The sequence below is a fragment of the Procambarus clarkii genome, chromosome 19 (assembly GCF_040958095.1).
Source record: "Procambarus clarkii isolate CNS0578487 chromosome 19, FALCON_Pclarkii_2.0, whole genome shotgun sequence".
NCBI lineage: Eukaryota > Metazoa > Arthropoda > Malacostraca > Decapoda > Cambaridae > Procambarus > Procambarus clarkii.
Genome location: NC_091168.1, coordinates 35,384,812 through 35,409,397, shown reverse-complemented (window position 1 = coordinate 35,409,397; position 24,586 = coordinate 35,384,812). Strand labels below are relative to the sequence as shown.

Genomic DNA, 24,586 nt, shown 5'->3' with positions numbered 1-24,586 from the left:
AGTACACATCAGCCGTGGTGTCGTTTAGACAGTACCAGTGTCATAAGAAAGTACTCCTGTCTTATGACACCCATTTGTGACAAGCTACGGTCGTCTGAGTGCCTTACCGTGTACAGTGTTGCCTTATAGACGGTCACTGGTGCAGTGGTCACAGTACCACCATTGTTGGTGGAGGGAAACCACGGCGGCCTGGGTTCGAATCCTGTGGGGCCATAGAGTTTAAATGATTATATATATATATATATATATATATATATATATATATATATATATATATATATATATACATATATATATATATATATATATATATATATATATATATATATACATATATATATATATATATATATATATATATATATATATATATATATATATATATATATATATATATATATATAGACACACACACACACACACACACACATACATACAGATGGAGTTTGAAGCACTAGGTAGGTAGGTAAATGAGGATGAAATTAGGTAGTTTTTGGTTTTACTTTTGAATAAGGCAGAAAACTGAACATGATTAAGGTAGCTGCAGAAGGCTTATTGACCAATACGAGGCAGCAGCTATTTATATCCACCCAATCTCATTCATATATATGTCTAACCAACTCTTTAAATACTCAAGGGGTCCTACTTTTGTTACGTGGTAATTCTTTCAAGTTCAAGTTCAAGTAAGTTTATTGAGACAAGAAAAAAAAATACATCTCAAAGTGATAGAGTAGCTTAGGCTATTTCTACCCCCCCCCCCCCACTTCAAGTCCCTCAAGGGGCGCACAAATTCAGTGAGTACAAGTACACAAATCACAATACAGTACAAGTATCCCATTTAAAATTGCAGGTTAATATAGTAAGCACAGCATATTTGCATTTGCATATATAGCATATCAATTTGAACAATTCCTGTTAGTAATTTGTAAGTGGTGATCATATTACCTCTATTTTTTCTATCTTCTACTGATGGCATGTTTTAACGCCTCTAGTGTCGCCTCGTGACTCTTTGTTTTTCAGTTCCATGAGCCATGTTTTGCTGCATACCGCTGCACCTTTTCAAGTTTATTTATGTGCTTCTTGAGATTTGGCCACCACACAACTGCTTCATGCTCCAGTTTTGGTCTCACAAAAGTCATGAACATTTTCTTTAGTCTTTCACCATCCTTATAATTAAAAGCAAGTCTGAAGTTGTAAAGTAATGCACAAGCTCCTCTTACTATAAATGTACTATGTGAGAGGAGCTTTGTGCTCCTCTGGCAGTAGCTTACTATCTAAAACCACCCTTACCTTTATAAGTGTTTCCGGGGCTTAGCCTCCCCATGGTCGTCGACCAGGCCTTCTCGTTACTGGACTGGTCAACCAGGCTGTTTGACCCGGCTGCTCGTAGCCTGACGAATGAATCACAGCCTGGTTGATCAGGTATTCTTTGGAGGTGCTTATCCAGTTCTCTTTTGAACACTGTGCAGGGTCAGCTAGTTATGCCCCTTATGTGTAGTGTACAGCCTGTTGTGTGGGACTTTCAAAAGCTTTTTTAGGTTTAGATAGACAGTAAATCCAACAACCTTTTTCTTGTACTATATCTGTGACTCTATCATGAAAACTAAGTAGATTTGTTTCACTTCATCTTCCTGTTAGAAAACAATACTGTGTCCAATATTATGTTATGACTCCAGGTGTTCTAGGTACTGCTTATCAAACATTTAATGCCTTCCTCCCTTGGGAAAGTGTGTGTTTGCCATACTAGATACTTTGCATAGCAGAAAACACTGGCCTTATTATTGGCCAGTGTTTATAGAGCAAAAAGTGATGGTTCATAGTTGATCAACCGGCTTCAACATTGGAGCCCTTCTTCCTGGTGCTTGCAGTTAAATTTTTAGTTATAGGTGTGAGCGAATTATAACATGGAATTTTCTCATTTTTAATTATAAGTTTATTATATAATTTTATTATTATTATTATTATTAATATATATTCTATCGTTTCTAGATTCTAATGGCATTGGATCTGCTATAAATCAGGATCTTAATGATGTCGATTTAAGGGATAATGACAAGACAACAGACTTGGAAATATCTGGAATGTAGCAGCTAGATGATGATTCATCAACCACAGATATGGGGGAGGATGAGGAAACCCCCAAAATTCAGGAAAATTTGTCATTTTCCAGGATTTAAAAAAAAAAAAACATTGCCAGCCAGGCTTAAATAATTATAAATGTCAGTCAGGGGTAAAGTAATTAATAAAGTCAGGATATCCTTTTATTAAGTTTCTATAAAAACCTCTCTTAGCAAGTGTTTGCCTGTACCATGAAAAAGTAATAAAGTAAAACCACTAATTAAAGCTAATACTCTGTGTTTTGATTAATATTCCTTTTACATAAAGAATTAGGCAAAAAGTAGGCAAGTAGGGGTTGTAAAAGATACAGTGTGAGTTTGAAGCACAAGGGAGGAAACTATGAGGATGAAATAAGGTTCTTTTTTTTTATTTTACTTTTGAACATGGAACTTTTGAACTTTTTATTTTTACTTTTACATGGTTTGAAAACTTTTTTAATTTATCAGTGAGAAAATTCCAAAGACTGGGCCCTTTTATTTGCGTGGAGTATTTGCACAGATTTAGTCTTACTCTGAGGATATATACGCGATGTTTATTTCCGGCATGGTGCTCATTAGTTCTATTAAATATATAGTGAAAAAGTTTCAGATCAACATTAGCATTTAGGAACAAGGTTTTGTACATGTAGATTGCACAGGAGAATGTGTGGAGTGAGTGTATGTTTAGCATGTTAAGGGACTTAAATAGCGAAGATCTTAAAAGATCAGGTCTTTCTATGGGCTACAGAAAATAATATGGTGTTTAACGAAGATAAGTTCCAGCTCATGCGCTATGGAAAAAATGAAAATATAAAAACGGAAACCACGTACAAAACTCAGGCAAATCATGACATAGAACGAAAAGGCAATGTAAAGGATCTGGGTGTACTCATGTCGGAAGACCTTACCTTTAAAGAACACAATAAAGTAGCCGTCACAACTGCAAGAAAAATGACAGGTTGGATAACAAGAACTTTTCACACTAGAGATGCTATACCGATGATGATACTTTTCAAAACGCTTGTGCTCTCTAGAGTGGAGTACTGCTGCACAATGACAGCCCCTTTCAAAGCTGGAGAAATTGCTGACCTGGAGAGCGTGCAGATATCCTTTACTGCTAGAATCCACTCAGTAAAACATCTAAACTATTGGGACCGACTAAAGAGCTCTTTAAAAGAGACCAATGTCGTCTATGCCTTCAAATGCCCACTTGGGGACTGTAAGCCTCAAAGAACTCAGTATATAGGCAAGACAACAACATCTCTTTCAAGGCGATTAACGATACATAAGCAACAGGGCTCCATTAAGGAACATGTAATCTCTTCCCACAACCAGACCATCACCAGAGAAATCTTAGCAAACAACACAGAAATCATCGATAGATACAGCGATAGCAGGCGGCTTGATATCTGCGAGGCACTACACATCAAGAAGTCGACACCAGCAATCAACAGCCAATTAATGCACAACTATATTCTACCCACTTCAAGACTCCGCTCCAATATAGAAGCCTCAAGAAATATGGGCCAATAAGCCCTTTGCAGTTACTTTCATTCTTCCCTTTAATTTAAACATATTATACCCATTGTTTCGTGTTCTGTCTTGTGTTGAAAGTTTGTTTTCACCTTATCCAAAACTGTTATATATATATATATATATATATATATATATATATATATATATATATATATATATATATATATATATATATATATATATATATATATATATATATATATATATATATACATATATATATATGTTGGTGTCACAAGAAGACACCAACTTTCTGACCAACATAGACTAGTAAAGTAAAGTAAACTAAAGTAAACTCTGACTATACACCGAGAAGCTGTTGAGTTTACCTCTCAGAGTATCTCTCTAATATTTGAGAAGATTAAAACTAATTAACGACAAAAGTTTTAATTCCACTTACTGGCAAGAAATATGGCACTGATTTAACCAAATTTGTAGAATCGTATGAAAATTGATAATTAAAATAATAATGTTTGCAATTAGAATTACGAATAAAACGATTATTGCATCCTCTGCACAGTAGAATCTGCACGTGGCAGCTAACGCCATCTATTGACGTACAGTCACATCATATAGAGCTGCTCCACGCGGCCCTGACAATCAATACCGTGGTATACCCGCACATTCCCTCCTCATACTTCCCCACAACAAGGTCTGGGAGACGCTCTCCAGGCCCCACGGGCCCTGTGAGGTAGGTTCTCCACCTGTATTGTTTATGAGTCGTAAATGCTTTATGAGTCGTGAATGCTTTATGAGTCGTAAATGCTTTATGAGTACTAAGTGAGCACTCATCATGATTGTTATATGCACTTATTCAGACGAAATCGAGGATGCTTCCTATACAGATCACCAAGTACGAATTATCTAAGCATAAATGATCTCAAACTAGCAACAAAATTTCATATATGAAATGGTGATGGTGATAGTGTGTGTGTGTGTGTGTGTGTGTGTGTGTGTGTGTACTCACCTAGTTGTACTCACCTAGTTGTGTTTGCGGGGGTTGAGCTCTGGCTCTTTGGTCCCGCCTCTCAACCGTCAATCAACAGGTGTGCAGGTTCCTGAGCCTATTGGGCTCTATCATATCTACACTTGAAACTGTCTATGGAGTCAGCCTCCACCACATTACTTCCTAATGCATTCCATTTGTCAACCACTCTGTCACTAAAAAAGTTCTTTCTAATATCTCTGTGGCTCATTTGGGCACTCAGTTTCCACCTGTGTCCCCTAGTGCGTGTGCCCCTTGTGTTAAATAGACTGTCTTTATCAACCCTGTCGATTTCCTTGAGATTCTTGAATGTGGTGATCATGTCCCCCCTAACTCTTCTGTCTTCCAACGAAGTGAGGTTTAATTCCCGTAGTCTCTCCTCGTAGCTCATACCTCTCAGCTCGGGTACTAGTCTGGTGGCAAACCTTTGAACCTTTTCCAGTTTAGTCTTATGCTTGACTAGATATGGACTCCAAGCTGGAGCCGCATACTCCAGGATTGGTCTGACATATGTGGTATATAATGTTCTGAAAGATACCTTACACAAGTTTCTAAAGGCCGTTCTTATGTTAGCCAACCTGGCATATGCTGCTGATGTTATCCTCTTGATATGCGCTTCAGGGGACAGGTCTGGCGTGATATCAGCCCCCAGGTCTTTCTCTCTCTCTGACTCTTGAAGTATCTCATCTCCCAAATGATACCTTGTACCTGGTCTCCTGCTTCCTACCCCAATCTTCATTACATTTGCTTGGGTTAAACTCTAACAGCCATTTGTTCTACCATTCCTGCAGCTTGTCCAGGTCTTCTTGAAGCCTCAAGCTGTCCTCCTCTGTCTTAATCCTTCTCATAATTTTGGTGTCGTCAGCAAACATTGAGAGGAATGAGTCTATACCCTCTGGGAGATCATTTACGTATATCAGAAACAGGATAGGTCCAAGCACAGAGCCCTGTGGGACTCCACTGGTGACTTCACGCCATTCTGAGGTCTCACCCCTCACTGTAACTTTCTGCTTCCTATTGCTTAGGTACTCCCTTATCCACTGGAGAGCCCTACCAGTTACTCCTGCCTGTTTCTCCAGCTTATGCATCAACCTTTTATGGGGTACTGTGTCAAAGCCTTTCCGACAGTCCAAAAAAATGCAGTCCGCCCATCCTTCTCTTTCTTGCTTAATTCCTGTCACCTGATCATAGAATTCTATCAAGCCTGTAAGGCAAGATTTACCCTCCCTGAACCCATGTTGATGGGTTGTCACGAAGTCTCTTCTCTCCAGATGTGTTACTAGGTTTTTTCTCACAATCTTCTCCATCACCTTGCATGGTATACAAGTTAAGGACACTGGCCTGTAGTTCAGTGCCTCTTGTCTGTCACCCTTTTTGTATATTGGTACTACATTAGCAGTCTTCCATATTTCTGGTAGGTCTCCCGTTTCCAGTGATCTACTATACACTATGGAGAGTGGCAAGCAAAGTGCTCCTGCACACTCTTTCAATACCCATGGTGAGATTCCGTCCGGCCCAACAGCCTTTCTCACATCCAGCTCCAATAGGTGCTTCTTGACCTCATCTCTTGTAATTTCGAACCTTTCCAAGGTCACCTGGTTTGCTGCCACCTCTCTTAGCGCCGTGACTTCTCCCTGTTCTATTGTAAAGACCTCCTGGAACCTTTTGTTGAGTTCTTCACACACCTCTTTGTCATTCTCTGTGTACCTGTCCTCGCTCACCCTAAGTTTCATCATCTGTTCCTTCACTGTTGTCTTCCTCCTGATGTGACTGTGTAGTAGCTTTGGTTCGGTCTTGGCTTTATTAGCTATATCATTTTCATACCTTTTCTCAGCTGCTCACACTGACATACTCGTTCCTGGTTCTCTGGTATCTCTCTCTACTTTCTGGTGTTCTGTTATTACGGAAGTTCCTCCATGCCCTTTTGTTCAGCTCCTTTGCTTTCATACATTCCCTATTAAACCACGGATTCTTCCTTTGCTTCTCTGTTTTTTCCTGTCGGGCTGGGACAAACCTGCTTACAGCCTCCTGACATTTTTGGGTGACATAGTCCATCATGTCTTGTACGGACTTGGTTCCGAGTTCTGTGTCCCAATGTATATCCCATAGGAATTTATTCATCTCCTCATAGTTTCCCTTTCGGTACGCCAGCCCTTTGTTTCCCAGTTCTTTTTTTGGGGGTGATAATTCCTAGCTCAACCAGGTACTCAAGGCTCAATACACTATGATCACTCATTCCCAAGGGCGCTTCCAACTTAACTTCCCTTATATCCGACTAATTAAGGGTAAATATCAGATCAAGCAAGGCTTGTTCATCCCCTCCTCTCATTCTTGTCGGTCCCTTGACGTGTTAACTTAGAAAGTTTCTTGTTGCCACATCCAGCAGCTTAGCTCTCCATGTGTCTGGGCCTCCATGCGGGTCTCTGTTCCCCCAATCTATCTTCCCATGGTTGAAGTCTCCCGTGATTAGTAGTCTGGATCCGTTCCTGCTAGCCACAGAAGCTGCTCTCTCTATTATATTGATGGTGGCCAAGTTGTTTCTATCATATTCCTGTCTGGGGTCTTCTGACATTCGGTGGTGGGTTATATATGACTACTACTATAATTTTCTGTCCTCCAGTTGCTATGGTGCCTGATATGTAGTCACTGAAACCTTCACAGTTCTGAATTACCATCTCTTCGAAACTCCAACCTTCTCTTAGTAGCAAAGCTACACCACCTCCTCCTCTAACCTTCTCTCTCTTTCCTCATTACATAGTAGCCATGTGGAAACACTGCGTTTGTTATAGTTTTCGTTAGCTTTGTTTCTGTGAGTGCTATTATGTCTGGGTTTTCTTCTAGTGCCCATTCTCTGAGTTCACTTGTTTTATTTGTAATCCCATCAATGTTAGTGTACATTGCCTTGAAGCTCACTTTCTTCTGTTCATTTTCATGTCCCTTTCTTGGCGAGCATTCTGCTGGTGTGGGAAGCTGTTCCGTGGGTGAGAGGATCTGTGAGGTGGTTTGCAGGGTCTCAGAGGATTTTGGGGTGGGGGGGGTTTAAGGGAAGGGGGGACAGGTAGGGTGTGGGTTAAGGAGGTAGGGGGGACATGGAGGATACGCAGTGAGGGGGGAGGAGGGATAGGGAGGGTATGGGATGAAGGGGGAGGGTATGGGATGAAGGGGGAGGGGGGGACAGGGGGGGGGGAAAGGTGGGAGGGGGGACATGATGGGAATGGGGAAGGGGTGTCAGGGTCAGAATGGGATGGGGGGAGGGAGGGTAGGGTGGGGGCAGGTAGGGTGAGGGGAAGGGAGGGTTTCTATGCAGAGGGGGGTGGTGGTGTTGCCCCCCCCCCCCCCTCTGGTGTTGCTGTGTGTGTGTGTGTGTACTCACCTAGTTGTGTTTGCGGGGGTTGAGCTCTGGCTCTTTGGTCCCGCCTCTCAACCGTCAATCAACAGGTGTACAGATTCCTGAGCCTATTGGGCTCTATCATATCTACACTTGAAACTGTGTATGGAGTCAGCCTCCACCACATCACTTCCTAATGCATTCCATTTGTCAACCACTCTGTGTGTGTGTGTGTGTGTGTGTGTGTGTGTGTGTGTGTGTGTGTGTGTGTGTGTGTGTGTGTGTGTGTGTACTCACCTATTTGTACTCACCTATTTGTGCTTGCAGGATCGAGCATTGACTCTTGGATCCCGCCTTTCCAGCTATCGGTTGTTTACAGCAATGACTCCTGTCCCATTTCCCTATCATACCTAGTTTTAAAAGTATGAATAGTATTTGCTTCCACAACCTGTTCCCCAAGTGCATTCCATTTTTCTACTACTCTCACGCTAAAAGAAAACTTCCTAACATCTCTGTGACTCATCTGAGTTTCCAGTTTCCACCCATGTCCCCTCGTTCTGTTATTATTACGTGTGAACATTTCATGTGTGTGTGTGTGTGTGTGTGTGTGTGTGTGTGTGTGTGTGTGTGTGTGTGTGTGTGTGTGTGTGTGTGTGTGTGTGTGTGTGTGTGTGTTGCTTGAGACTGCACAATGTTGCAAACAAACAACATATAACTGCAAGAAGTGCTGTTGGGGGGAGGGGGGCGGATGTACGAGAGGGAGGGGGCGGATGTACGAGAGGGAGGGGGGGGGGGTGTACGAGAGGGAGTGGGGGGGGGAAGACCCGGACCAAAACAAGCGACACTTGCAGTCTGACCTCTCGTTCCCATCCAGCTGAGGTAACACTTGTGTGTGAACACCTGTGGTGCATAGGTGTGATTCGCTACAACACCTGTCACAGTGAGGGATAACACAGAACACCTCCCGCTGTTATCCAAGCCTGGGGCCTCAGAAGGGTAAGGTGCGTATCTTAATTATTAGAGAAGATGAGATTGAGGACAAGCTTCAGGAGTTGATAAGAAGAAGGTTCTGATAAGAAGACCATTCTCAAGTCGATTGGAGTACATGGTCCAGGCGCTCGGGTTGAGAGGGTGAGCCTGGAGGTCCTGCTTTACAAACAATCTAGTTGGCACTACTTCTGGCAGATGTATCACACATGTGACTCCTCCACACCTGCTCTCATGGTGGAGGGTGCCCTCGCTGCAGTCAGATGTCAACAGCTAACCACTCACATCATTTACAGAGTTCCTCACTGAAGGTATTGAACGGATTTGTGTTTGTAATACTGTATCTTAGAGAACCTTGCGATGATTTCGGGGCTCATCGTCCCCGCGGCCCGGTCCTCGACCAGTTCTCCTGGTTGCTGGACTGGTCTGCCAGGTTGTTGGACGCGGCTGCTCGCAGCCTGACGTGTGAATCACAGCCTGGTTGATCAGGTATTCTTTGGAGGTGTTTATCAAGTTCTCTCTTGAAAACTGTGAGTGGTCGCAACTAAATCTCTGAATTCAAGTTCACCCTGATCACCCTGGGGGTACACAATCACCCTAGGGGCACACAATCACCCTGGGGGTACACAATCACCCTGGGGGCACACAATCACCCTGGGATACACAATCACCCTGGGGGTACACAATCACCCTCGGGGTACACAATCACCCTGGGGGCCCACAATCACCCTGGGGGCCCACAATCACTGTCGGGGTACACAATCACCCTGGGGGTACACAATCACCCTGGGCGCCCACAATCACTGTCTGGGTACACAATCACCCTGAGGGTACACAATCACCCTGGGTGTACACAATCACTGTCGGGGTACACAATCACCCTGGGGGTACACAATCACCTTTTGGGCAAACAATCACCCTGGGGGCACATAATCACCCTGGGGGTACACAATCACCCTGGGGGCCCATAATCACCCTGGGGGCCCACAATCACCCTGGGGGTACACAATCACCCAGGGGGTACACAATCACCCTTGGGGGGCACACAATCACCCTGGTGGCACACAATCACCCTGGGATACACAATCACCCTGGGGATACACAATCACCCTGGGGGAACACAATCACCCTGCGGGAACACAATCACCCTGGGGGTACACAGTCACCCTGGGGATACACAATCACGCTGGGATACACAATCACTCTGGGGGTACACAACCACCCTGGGGGTACACAATCACCCTGGGGTACACTATCACCCTGGGGGTACACAATCACCCTGGGGGTACACAATCGCCCTGGGGGTAAACAATCACCCTGTGGGTACACAATCACCCTGGGGGAACACAATCACCCTGGGATTACACAATCACCCTGGGGGTACACAATCTCCCTGGGGTACACAATCACCCTGGGAACACACAATCACCCTGGGAACACACAATCACCCTGGGGGTACACAATCACAATGGGGTACACAATCACCCTGGAGATACACAATCACCCTGGGGGTACACAATCACCCTGGGGGTACACAATCATCCTGGGGTACACAGTCACCCTGGGGGTACACAATCACCCTGGGGGGTACACAATCACCCTGGGGGTACACAATCACCCTGGGGTACACAGCCACCCTGGGGGTACACAATCACCCTGGGGGTACACAATCACCCTGGGGGTACACAATCACCCTGGGGTACACAGTCACCCTGGGGGTACACAGTCACCCTGGGGGTACACAGTCACCCTGGGGGTACACAGTCACCCTGGGGGTACACAATCACCCTGGGGGTACACAGTCACCCTGGGGGTACAAAATCACCCTGGGGGTACACAATCACCCTGGGGTACACAGTCACCCTGGGGGTACACAATCACCCTGGGGGGTACACAATCACCCTGGGGATACACAATCACCCTGGCGTACACAGTCACCCTGGGGGTACACAATCACCCTGGGGGTACACAATCACCCTGGGGGTACACAATCACCCTGGGGTACACAGTCACCCTGGGGGTACACAGTCACCCTGGGGGTACACAGTCACCCTGGGGGTACACAGTCACCCTGGGGGTACACAATCACCCTGGGGGAACACAGTCACCCTGGGGGTACACAATCACCCTTCGGGTACACAATCACCCTGGGAGTACACAATCACCCTGGGGGTACAGTCACCCTGTGGGTACACAGTCACCATGTGGGTACACAGTCACCCTGGGGGTACACAATCACCCTGGGGGTACACAATCACCTTGGGGGCACACAATCATCCTGGGGCACACAATCACCCTGGGGGTATACAATCATCCTGGGGGCACACAATCACCCTGGGGGTACACAATCACCCTGGGAGTGTACAATCATCCTGGGGGTACACAATCACCCTGGGGGGACACAATCACCCTGGGGGTATACAATCACCCTGGGGGTACACAATCACCCTGGGGTACACAATCACCCTGGGGGTACACAATCACTCTGGAGGTACACAGTCACCCTGGGGGTACACAATCACCCTGGGGGGTACACAATCACCCTGGGGTACACAATCACCCTGGGGTACACAGTCACCCTGGGGGTACAAAATCACCCTGGGGGTACACAATCACCCTGGGGGTTCACAATCACCCTGGGGTACACAGTCACCCTGGGGGTACACAGTCACCCTGGGGATACACAGTCACCCTGGGGGTACACAGTCACCCTGGGGGTACACAATCACCCTGGGGGTACACAATCACCCTGGGGTACACAGTCACCCTGGGGGTACACAGTCACCCTGGGGGTACACAGTCACCCTGGGGGTACACAATCACCCTGGGGGTACACAGTCACCCTGGGGGTACACAGTCACCCTGGGGGTACACAGTCACCCTGGGGTACACAGTCACCCTGGGGGTACACAATCACCCTGGGGGTACACAGTCACCCTGGGGGTACACAATCACCCTGGGGGTACACAATCACCCTGGGGGTACACAATCACCCTGGGGTACACAGTCACCCTGGGGGTACACAGTCACCCTGTGGGTACACAGTCACCCTGGGGTACACAATCACCCTGGGGGTTCACAGTCACCCTGGGGGTACACAATCACCCTGGGGGTACACAATCACCCTGGGGGTACACAATCACCCTGGGGTACACAGTCACCCTGGGGGTACACAGTCACCCTGGGGGTACACAGTCACCCTGGGGGTACACAATCACCCTGGGGGTACACAATCACCCTGGGGTACACAGTCATTCTGGGGGTACACAGTCACCCTGGGGGTACACAGTCACCCTGGGGGTACACAATCACTCTGGGGTACACAGTCACCCTGGGGGTACACAGTCACCCTGGGGGTACACAGTCACCCTGGGGGTACACAATCACCCTGGGGTACACAGTCACCCTGAGGGTACACAGTCACCCTGGGGGTACACAGTCACCCTGGGGGTACACTCACCCTGGGGGTACACAATCACCCTGGGGTACACAGTCACCCTGGGGTACACAGTCACCCTGGGGGTACACAGTCACCCTGGGGGTACACAGTCACCCTGGGGGTACACAGTCACCCTGGGGGTACACAATCACCCTGGGGGTACACAGTCACCCTGGGGGTACACAGTCACCCTGGGGGTACACAGTCACCCTGGGGGTACACAGTCACCCTGGGGGTACACAGTCACCCTGGGGGTACACAATCACCCTGGGGGTACACAGTCACCCTGGGGGTACACAATCACCCTACGGGTACACAATCACCCTGGGAGTACACAATCACCCTGGGGGTACAGTCACCCTGTAGGTACACAGTCACCATGTGGGTACACAGTCACCCTGGGAGTACACAATCACCCTAGGGGTACACAATCACCCTGGGGTACACAATCACCCTGGGGGTACACAATCACCCTGGGGGTACACAATCACCTTGGGGGCACACAATCATCCTGGGGGTACACAATCACCCTGGGGGTATACAATCATCCTGGGGGTACACAATCACCCTAGGGGGATACAATCACCCTGGGGGTATACAATCACCCTGGGGGTACACAATCACCCTGGGGTACACAATCACCCTGGGAGTACACAATCACTCTGGAGGTACACATTCACCCTGGGGTACACAATCACCCTGGGGGCACACAATCACCCTGGGGGTACACAATCACCCTGGGGGTACACAATCACCCTGTGGGTACACAATCACCCTGGGAGTACACAATCACTCTGGAGGTACACATTCACCCTGGGGTACACATTCACCCTGGGGCACACAATCACCCTGGGGGTACACAATCACCCTGGGGGTACACAATCACCCTGTGGGTACACAATCACCCTGTGGGTACACAATCACCCTGTGGGTATACAATCACCCTGTGGGTATACAATCACCCTGGGGGTACACAATCACCCTGTGGGTATACAATCACCCTGGGGGTACACATTAAGGAACATATAATCTCTTCTCACAACCAGACCATCAGAGAAGTCTTAACAAAAAACACGGAAATCATCGATAGATACAGCGATAGCAGGCGGCTTGACATCTGCGAGGCACTACACATTAAGAAGTCGACACCAGCAATCACCAGCCAATTAATGCACAACTATATTCTACCCACTTCAAGACTCCGCACCAATATAGAAGCATCAAAAAATATGGGCCAATAGGCCCTTTGCAGTTACTTCCATTCTTCCCTAAACTTACCCAATATTATACCCATTGTTTCGTGTTCTGTCTTGTGTTGAAAGTTTGTTTTCACCTCATCCAAAACTGTTGTAACATATCACCTCACCCAAATGCAGGTATAAAAACGAAGATGTTTAAGCTTTTTTTTAGCACCGCTCCTGTGCCTGGTAAGTCCACCACGGGCTCACCATAGCCCATGCTACTTGCCCCGCTCCTGTGCCAGGTAAGTTACGGGCTCACCATAGCCCGTGCTACTAGGAACTTGTTCCGAGTAGCTGAATCTATAACAACAACAACAACAAGCTCTGTTCAGTTATAGTTGTGTCTGTGTAAACTAAAGTGATTGAAAATGTAATAAGTTTTATGAAACGCGCTCAAGTGTCGCGTCAAACTAGAAATAAAAATGAATTTTGGAGAATTGATTTTTCAGTTACCATCAACAGTGAAGAAAAATATAAGAAACATTGAGAAAATTCGTTTTAGAATTATTAATCTTACTTTTTCGGTCATATTTAACAACATATGTTTACAAGAAAGACTGCTACCAAAATATACTAATATATATATATATATATATATATATATATATTAGTAACATCGTAAGATATATTGACGTGACGACGTTTTGGTCACACTTGGTGCTTGATAAGGGGTCCAGGGCGGACCGTAACGTCGTCACCTTCATGTCATACATATGTGGGGGTCGGGGAGTTTTGTCAGGCACGTTATTGTGTAGAGATGAAACAATTCTAACTTGACTCTCCATTACAGCTATTTCTACTTCGAGGGGAGCCACTGTAAGACCCGGGAGAACTCTTGGCCAAGATCTAGACCAGACGGTCGTGGAGCTGCTCATGGTGGTGGTACTGGTGGTGGTACTGGTGGTGGTGGTACTGGTAGTACTGGTGGCAACCACTGTGAGTGCCGAAGTAACAGCAGCAGCGCCTTCTACGGTGAGGACGACATCGCCAAGGATGAAGAGGATTGGGGTAAGTGTACCCTGCAAGTACGACGTGTCGTTCCTGTGGTCGTAGGTCGAGTAACTTGTCCGTGCGTGACTGTCTTTGTGTTACGAAGCAATACGTAAAGTGGACCAAACATAGTTCAGGACATACGATCAAAATTACCTACTGAAACGATCGTTAAATGGTCATAATGACGACACTTGTATTGACAACTGCAGGACTTGGATAACTACGAGCCAATCACAACAGCCTGATCTATCCATGACAAAAAAGTCTGGAGTCATGCGGTGGACTTGAACTCGCTGTACGGGTAATCAGAGACGTACGCGTTACCCACTGTGCCACGACGAGCTTGAAAGCAACACAAGCCAAAGTTTTGACTACGCTTACAAGGGGTTTGTAAGTCACTGAACTTGTATACCTAAATCCAGTTTCTATATGTTGGTGCCGTCATGTGTTGACGCAAGTTCGAATCAACCTCAGTGCTCCAAGCGTTGCTCACTTAAATAATTATTTCCATATATAATTTCATTCGAATTATAATCCCTCATCAATTTACAAATTATATGTATTAACAATATAATTTTTTTAACAATAAATGTATACAAGATCTGAAAAAAATGAATCAAAGATCGACAATGACGTCACCAGATGGTGATGTATCTGAGAAAATAGTGAAGCTGTTGTATGGGATCGAACCCGCGTCCCTGGACACCCCAGGCCCTCACAACCAACAGCACCATGGTGTCGTAGTGTGTCTGGGGATCCCAAGGACGCTAGGTCGAACCCCCCTTGTAGAGCCTCAATAGCCTCTCATCTGCCAGCACAGCACGGCTCTTGTGCCAGGTAAGTTACGGGCTCACCATAGCCCGTGCTACTTGCCCCACTCCTGTGCCAGGTAAGTTACGGGCTCACCATAGCCCGTGCTACTTGCCCCGCTCCTGTGCCAGGTAAGTTACAGGCTCACCATAGCCCGTACTACTTGCCCCGCTCCTGTGCCAGGTAAGTTACGGGCTCACCATAGCCCGTACTACTTGGAACTTGTTCCGAGTAGCTGAATCTATAACAGCAAACAACTCTCATCTGTCACATCTTAATCTTTAATCACCTCTCCAGGACAGAAAAGGTGTCCCTTGAAGAACCTGTCTAACATCTACGACTTCTACAACTACGTCACGCAGCGAAGACTGGACTGTGAGAAGCTCGTAAGTACTTTAACACGTCGTGGTGAAGTGGTTAGCGCATTCACTTGCCAAGAGGCATTATAAGGGCGCTGAAGGGCGCCTCCCAACACTAAATGAATAATATGAGTTTAAGAATAGATGAAACTACAGAACGTCTATTGGTCCATACTAGGCAGCTCCTATTGGTCCATACGAGGCAGCTCCTATTGGTCCATACGAGGCAGCTCTTATTGGTCCATACGAGGCAGCTCCTATTGGTCCATACTAGGCAGCTCCTATTGGTCCATACGAGGCAGCTCCTATTGGTCCATACGAGGCAGCTCCTATTGGTCCATACGAGGCAGCTCCTATTGGTCCATACGAGGCAGCTGCTATTGGTCCATACGAGGCAGCTCCTATTGGTCCATACGAGGCACTTCTAATTGACTCATACCAGGCAGCTCCTATTGGCCTATACGAGGCAGCTCCTATTGGCCTATACGAGGCAGTTCCTATTTATAACCACCCAATCCCACTCATATATATGTCCAACACACGCTTGAAACAATCAAGGGACCCCACTTCCACCACGTTACGTGGTAATTAGTTCCACAAAACAATAACCCTGATACCGAACCAGTATTTACCCATGTCTTTCCTAAATCTAAACTTATCCAATTTATGCCCATTGCTTCGTGTTCTGTCTTTTGTTGATACTTTTAATACCCTATTAATATCCCCCTTGTTATGTCCATTCATCCACTTGTATACCTCTATCATGTCACCCCTAATTCTTCGCCTTTCTAGAGAATGTAACTTAAGCTTTAATTTAATTATGTTCTTATGATTTTTTTGACGACGTTTCGGTCCATCCCGGACCATTATCAACACTCGATAATGTTCCAGGACGGATCGAAACGTCGTCGCTTCCCTTGATAATCACATGTGTAAGTTGGGTGTATAAATGTTCAACCACACCAATGCGACTTAACTTCAATATCTTGAATTGGTATTTTGCCGGAAAGGATTCTGTTTCCCGTTTGTTTCAACAGGTGATGCTCGGAGGGAGGCTGCGGAACTTCACGCCTCCCGTTGTCCTGGGGGAGAAATGGGTCTGCCTGAGTCCAAAGTTCAACGTCAAACCTCGACACTGTATTGTCTACTCCTTTGGGATCTCCAGCGACTGGACCTTCGATGACGACATTAGCACCAAGTACCAGTGCAAGGTATGTACTGGTGTTGAGAAATTGTCCGGAGCTCTTGGACGGACGGGGTCCTAGGGCTGACCTTGGACGGAGCCCTATGAGTGACCTTGGGCAGGGTCTTAACGTGACCTTGGAAAGGGTCTTAGGTCACCCCATACACACGTTTTACCCCATTTTAGGAACGTTGTGGTGCAGTAGGTAAGGCGGGAGTCTTGGGAGTGACCTCCAAGACTCCCGGCTCGATGTCACGGTCAAGCTCCAACGATTTTCTTTTTTTCTTTTTTTTTTGAGATATATACAAGAGTTGTTACATTCTTGTAGAGCCACTAGTACGCGTAGCGTTTCGGGCAAGTCCTTAATCCTATGGTCCCTGGAATACGATCCCTGCCGCGAAGAATCGTTTTTTCATCCAAGTACACATTTTACTGTTGCGTTAAACAGAGGCTACAGTTAAGGAATTGCGCCCAGTAAATCCTCCCCGGCCAGGATACGAACCCATGACATAGCGCTCGCGGAACGCCAGGCGAGTGTCTTACCACTACACCACGGAGACTGCTGTCTTCTCATATATATGTCATGCTACTGTGATTTCATTGCCTGTTGGTAAGGCAGTAGGTCCAGCATATTGTTCCTCATTCTTCATTTAACAAGCACCCCCCCCCCCTACAATCACATTCTAATCTGTGGACCCCTGCAGCAAAAAAGATCGAACTATTAAAATTTACAGTAAATTTTAACAGGAGACATTCATTTCAACACACTCATAAGAGTTAAATAGATGTTTGTCCTATAAGTCCTTTGATGCACTTCAATGGACTCTCCCCGAGGGGTTCGTGGACCCCTGGTTGGGAAACACTTACCTAGGGAAGGGGGACCGCGATGACCTAAATTGGTCTCCTGGTACCGACACTGGGAAACTTACTTTTTTGGATGAGTTACTGCTGCATTATACTCGTTTTCTCTTTCATGATGCTCGGTGGGCGTTTTCTTTCACACATCTTTGTCAGTACAGCAATAACTAATAATTTACAATAATGTCAACAACTTTCCATTAATTCCCAATTATTTACAGTTAACCCTGAGAACACATCTCTGCCTTATTCTACAGTAGGCCTCGTATACTTAGCACACACATTTACTCACCATTTTTTTTTAAATAAGGATGTTTCAAAATAAACATAATATGTTTCAGTTTCATAAAAAGTGGAGTTCAACTACTGCAAACCACCTCAAGTCCATCATCACCCAGCAAAATTCTGCTATCAGAACAATAACAAACTCTGTTTTCAGACAACACACAGCCCCCTTGTTTAAATCCCTAAACATGCTGAACATAAACTCCCTCCACACATTCTTGTGTGCCACTTACATTTCCAAAAAACTGTTCTTAAGTGCAAACTCTGTTCTAAACCTCTTCTTAGACAGATATAATCGAACCCATTATCACCACACCAGAAATAAATATATCTTTGATATCCCCAGAGTCAAACTAAATCTGTGTAAACATTCTATGCAAATAAAGGGACCTGGTCTATGGAACTCACTCCGTAGCCAGTTGAGAAGCTGTCCAATTTTTGCCTAATTCAAAAATAAAATAAAAAAGTACCTAATTTCATCTTCATAGTTTCCTCCCTGGTGCTTTAAACTCGTACTGTATCTAGTGGTACCCAGTTCCTCAATATATGTGCCTAAGCCATGCAACTTCACCATTGTAATCATTGCTATCATTGCTATCTCCTATAAGCTATCATCTTATATCATGGTTGTTATATTGGACGCATATTTTACTACAATATACTTAGAAATAATCCTCAAATTATGCTACAATGTACCTGTTGATAATCCTCAAATTTTACCACAATGTACTTATTAATCTTCTTCAAATTTTCTTACAATGTTCCTGTTAACATTTCTCAATTTTGCTAGAAATTGCCTACTTAAAATTATCTGCTAGATTATTAAGGACCTGCCCGAAGCGCTATATGCGTGATAGTGACTTTACAAGAATAGAAAACATCAATGCTATATACTCTCATAAACCCAATGTACCTTCATGTATATATATATAAATAAATACATAAATAAAATAGGAGAAGAATAGGAGAATAGGAGAAGAAAATATCAAAGTGTTCAGTGAGGATCCACAAGGTCTTCTCTGAGTACTCTTTATTTTCTTCTCCGAGGCTATGGGTCCCTACACTTGCACCAGTGGTGGTACCCCTTCTAGGTTTAAAAAAAAAAATAAATAAATAAATAAATAAAATAATAATAATAATAATAATTCTCATTTGAAAATTTCTCAAGCAGCAAAGAGCGCTTAGCTGACATCCTCTGTTCGAATCGCACCTCTGTAAATGCTTCACTCTTGATTGATTGATTGATAAAGATTAAGCCACCCAAAAGGTGGCACGGGCATGAATAGCCCGTAAGTGGTGGCCCTTTTGAGCCATTACCAGTATCAATAGATGATACTGGAGATCTGTGGAGGTGCGACTGCACCCTGCGTGACGGGAGATGTCTCCCGTCGTGATGAGGAATTGGCTTCGCTCTTGGAAGTGAAGTCCTTATAAAACAACCCGTCCTCAGACCAAGTCCAATCTATCCTGCGGCAGCCCGTCCTCCAAACAAAGCAACCCGTCCTGACTCAATGAGACTCAAGCTCATTACATCTAGCGGTCGACCCCACAGACGCATTCATAAAGTTTAACATGATGTTCATTCAAAACGGGAATGTTCTCAAATATAAATTATTATTATAATATATTAGCATATTGTACATATATATGCGTAGGTTAGGTTAGGTGTTAAGGTTCTGTTGGCGATTATTTGTATTTGTAGTACGTGGGTGAAGCATTTACAGCGTTGTGGTTCGAACATAATTCGTCAGTGAAGCACTTGTTCCAGAAGTGTTCGAACGTCAGCAGTTGTGAGTTGTGTGTAAACCGTTCTTCATTCACAAACAGGGGGGGGTTTGGCGGGTGCATGGAATCACTTTTGGATCTTTGTTTGGAGGACGGGCTGAAACAAACACCCAATAGTGATTCCATGCACCCGCCAAACTCCCCCTGTTTGTGAGTGAAGAACGGTTTACACACGTCTCACAACTTATGACGCCCGAACACTTCCGGAACAAGTGCTTCACTGACGAATTTTGTTCGAACCACAACGCTGTAAATGCTTCACCCACGTACTACAAATACAAATTATCGCCAACAGAATCTAAACACCTAACCTATCCTAACCAGGGCCTAAATATATAACTATACTAATATATAACAATACTAATTTATATTTGATAAAATTCTTATTTTGAATGCACGTTAAAATTGATGAATGCGTCTTTGGGGTCGACCGCTGGATGGAATGAACTTGGTCTGAGGACGTGTTGAACTTTTGAAGTCATTTCGAACCTTCCTAGACACAGCTGGATCTAATTACAACTTAATACAGTTCCAGGAAACGCCGAAACGTTGTCATTTTCCCCCTTCTCTTTCCATATGTGCGGGTTGGGTAATAGACTTACCATCGTATAGTTCAAACACATAAGATGCCTATCCACCTCTCCCCGCACAGGTATACGCCTTCGACCACACCATCGGTCTGAGGGACCACAACCGCTCCCCCTTCATCCAGTTCTTCAACATGGGCATCTCCAACAGGCAGACCCTACGAGGGGACGGGTCCAGTGTGGTAGGTGGAGTGGCCAGGACACTCTCAGCTACAAGTCTTCACTCAGTATATGTGTAGTACTTAACATGGCTACAAGTCTTAACTCAGTATATGTGTAGTACTTAACATGGCTACAAGTCTTAACTCAGTATATGTGTAGTACTTAACATGGCTACAAGTCTTAACTCAGTATATGTGTAGTACTTAACATGGCTACAAGTCTTCACTCAGTATATGTGTAGTACTTAACATGGCTACAAGTCTTAACTCAGTATATGTGTAGTACTTAACATGGCTACAAGTCTTCACTCAGTATATGTGTAGTACTTAACATGGCTACAAGTCTTAACTCAGTATATGTGTAGTACTTAACATGGCTACAAGTCTTCACTCAGTATATGTGTAGTACTTAACATGGCTACAAGTCTTAACTCAGTATATGTGTAGTACTTAACATGGCTACAAGTCTTCACTCAGTATATGTGTAGTACTTAACATGGCTACAAGTCTTCACTCAGTATATGTGTAGTACTTAACATGGCTACAAGTCTTCACTCAGTATATGTGTAGTACTTAACACGCTGAAGGGGGGACTGTTGCCAAGTTTGTAAAGATAGATGGCATGGGATCTATTTACCTGAGAGGCCACTAACGCTAGTGACCTCGACCAGGACAGGAAGCAAGCGGCTTGTCATCCGTCTCCCCCTTATTTACCCTGATGATCACTTCCAGTTGGATTTTAAAATTTAACAGAGTTTTTGTCATTTATGGCTTCAGCGGGTAGGCGGTTCCATGGGGTTATAGCCGTGTGGGGTGAAAAAGCAGTACTTGCACAATATCTGCAAATACTGGATTACGCTTAAGGCCTTCGTGTTCGTACGCTGGACATTTCGTTCAAAACTTGGAATTTCAAACAAATATATGTTATTGAACATTTTATACAAGTGGAGTACTATTTATATGTTCCGTGTGAATGGTTCTTATCTGTTTAAGTTCCCAGGTAGATGCAGGCGATGAGTCACAATAACGTGGCTAAAGTATGTTTACCAGACCACACACTCTAGAAGGTGAAGGGACGACGACGTTTCAGTCCGTCCTGGACCATTCTCAAGGCTATTGTGGGTAGCACAATCGACTTGAGAATGGTCCAGGACGGACCGAAACGTCGTCGTCACTTCTTCTAGTGTGTGGTCTGGTCAACTTACCAGGAAGATCACTATAAGTGTTTCTCACCCGTATGACTTCCCAGATGGACCGCTACGTGAACATCCTCAAGATGCTGGGGCACGAGCACTCTACCCTGGACTACCTCAAGCTCGACATCGAGGGATCAGAACCGAGCGTCTTCCAAGACATCTTCACCCACACTCCCAACTTGCTCAAAAACGTCAAGATGATCTCCATGGAGATCCACATCAACAGCCAGAGTACGTGTGATGTTGTGTTATTGTCATCATCAATCATCATGTGTCATTATTGATTATTACAAGATAAGAATGAAAAAATGATAAGATAAGAATGAACGTGGCTGAAAAAATGACATCCACCCACCTAGATTATCCACCTAGATCACCCACCCAGATCACCTCTCAAAAAAGAGGAAGTGACGACGTTTCGATCCATCGTAGACCACACGAATGCATGACTCCAAGACCGAAACGTCGTCACTTCTGTTACCTACGTGTGGGTTAGGTGTCTAAGCTGACCAACTTAATTTCCGATTCAATCCACATAAGCTTATTTTTTCTTTTCAGAAAACCGTGAAGAGTTCTGGAAATATTTCCAGCTGCTGGACTGCTTCGGGTTCAAGGTGATGTTCAGCGAGATAAACCCCGTCAGTAGGAAGACTCGTCCCCGCAAGGACCTGGTGGTGGCTTGTTGCTATGAGGTGGTCTGGGCCAGGGATAGGCAGTGGTGAGTGGCTGCCAGTGGTAGTTGGGTGCCAGTGGTAGCTGGGTGCCAGTGGTAGCTGGGTGCCAGTGGGTGCCAGTGGTAGCTGGGTGCCTGTGGTAGCTGGGTGCCAGTGGTAGCTGGGTGCCAGTGGGTGCCAGCCCTACACCAATGTCAACCCTGCACTATTGTATCTTAACCATATACAACCCACCTCATAAACACAGCAGAACACTTGGCTCTTGACAGAATCGAACCCCGGACCCCAGGAGTGTGAGACAGAAGCTCTATCGAATCGGGCGGTCCCACTATCGCTCAATCGACACTCACTGAGTCGCCGGTTCGAGTCTCCCAGGGCCCCCATGAGAATGAAATGTATATTACCACGGTGGTGTGGATGACAATTTACAGCAGAAAAATGTTTACAGTTAAACCCTGAACACGAAAAATGTATATTCTTACTTCGTATAATACTCGGCAAGGCAATAATGTATATATATATATATATATATATATATATATATATATATATATATATATATATATATATATATATATATATGTCGTACCTAGTAGCCAGAACTCACTTCTGAGCCTACTATGCAAGGCCTGATTTGCCTAATAAGCCTAGTTTTCATGAATTAATGTTTTTTCGACAACCTAACCTACCTAACCTAACCTAACCTAACGTTTTCGGCTACCTAACCTAACCTAACCTATAAAGATAGGTTAGGTTAGGTTAGGTAGGGTTGGTTAGGTTCGGTCATATATCTACGTTAATTTTAACTCTAATAAAAATAAATTGACCTCATACATAATGAAATGGGTAGCTTTATCATTTCATAAGAAAAAAATTAGAGAAAATATATTAATTCAGTAAAACTTGGTTTATTAGGCAAATCGGGCCTCGCATAGTAGGCTGAGAAGTGAGTTCTGGCTACTAGGTACGACATATATATATATATATATATATATATATATATATATATATATATATATATATATATATATATACATCTGTCGGCTCCTGGCCTGCCTCCTAGCCCTTATATAATATAAGGCAAAGTATCAGGAAACTATATAAGCACGCATGATTACAGCCCTTGGAAGGGGGATGTGAGGATAAGGAGTTGGGATATGAGGACAAGGAGCTGGGGTATGAGGACAAGGAGCTGGGATATGAGGACAAGGAGCTGGGGTATGAGGACAAGGAGCTGGGGTATGAGGACAAGGAGCTGGGGTGTGAGGACAAGCAGCTGGGATATGAGAACAAGGAGCTGGGATATGAGGACAAGGAGCTAGTGTATGAGGACAAGGAGCTGGGATATGAGGACAAGGAGCTGGGATATGAGGACAAGGAACTTGGGTATGAGGCCAAGGAGCTGGGATATGAGGACAAGGAGCTGGGATATGAGGACAAGGAGCTGGGATATGAGGACAAGGAGCTGGGATATGAGGACAAGGAGCTGGGATATGAGGCCAAGGAGCTAGTGTATGAGGACAAGGAGCTGGGATATGAGGACAAGGAGCTGGGATATGAGGACAAGGAACTTGGGTATGAGGCCAAGGAGCTGGGATATGAGGACAAGGAGCTGGGATATGAGGACAAGGAGCTGGGATATGAGGACAAGGAGCTGGGATATGAGGACAAGGAGCTGGGATATGAGAACAAGGAGCTGGGGTATGAGGACAAGGAGCTGGGATATGAGAACAAGGAGCTGGGATATGAGGACAAGGAACTTGGGTATGAGGCCAAGGAGCTGGGATATGAGGACAAGGAGCTGGGATATGAGGCCAAGGAGCTGGGATATGAGGACAAGGAGCTGGGATATGAGGACAAGGAGCTGGGATATGAGAACAAGGAGCTGGGGTATGAGGACAAGGAGCTGGGGTATGAGGACAAGGAGCTGGGATATGAGGACAAGGAGCTGGGGTATGAGGCCAAGGAGCTGGGATATGAGAACAAACAGCTGGGATATGAGGAGAAGGAGCTGGGATATGAGGACAAGGAGCTGGGATATGAGGACAAGGAGCTGGTATATGAGGGACAAGGAGCTGGTATA

At 45.1% G+C, this 24,586-nt stretch overlaps 1 protein-coding gene across 1 annotated transcript in view; it reads left to right on the top strand.

The window, feature by feature from the left end:
• LOC138366412 (probable methyltransferase-like protein 24) overlaps positions 1-22,955 on the top strand; it is a 32,135-nt gene extending 9,180 nt beyond the window's left edge. Inside the window, exons 2-8 of the mRNA XM_069327457.1 lie at positions 4,116-4,323; positions 14,403-14,620; positions 15,713-15,801; positions 16,812-16,985; positions 20,538-20,654; positions 21,883-22,060; positions 22,388-22,955. Of these exons, the coding sequence (XP_069183558.1) occupies positions 4,116-4,323; positions 14,403-14,620; positions 15,713-15,801; positions 16,812-16,985; positions 20,538-20,654; positions 21,883-22,060; positions 22,388-22,551 (1,148 nt within the window). The 3' untranslated portion in view covers positions 22,552-22,955. The remainder of the gene's footprint in view (positions 1-4,115; positions 4,324-14,402; positions 14,621-15,712; positions 15,802-16,811; positions 16,986-20,537; positions 20,655-21,882; positions 22,061-22,387) is intronic.
• Positions 22,956-24,586: the final 1,631 nt, after the last annotated feature.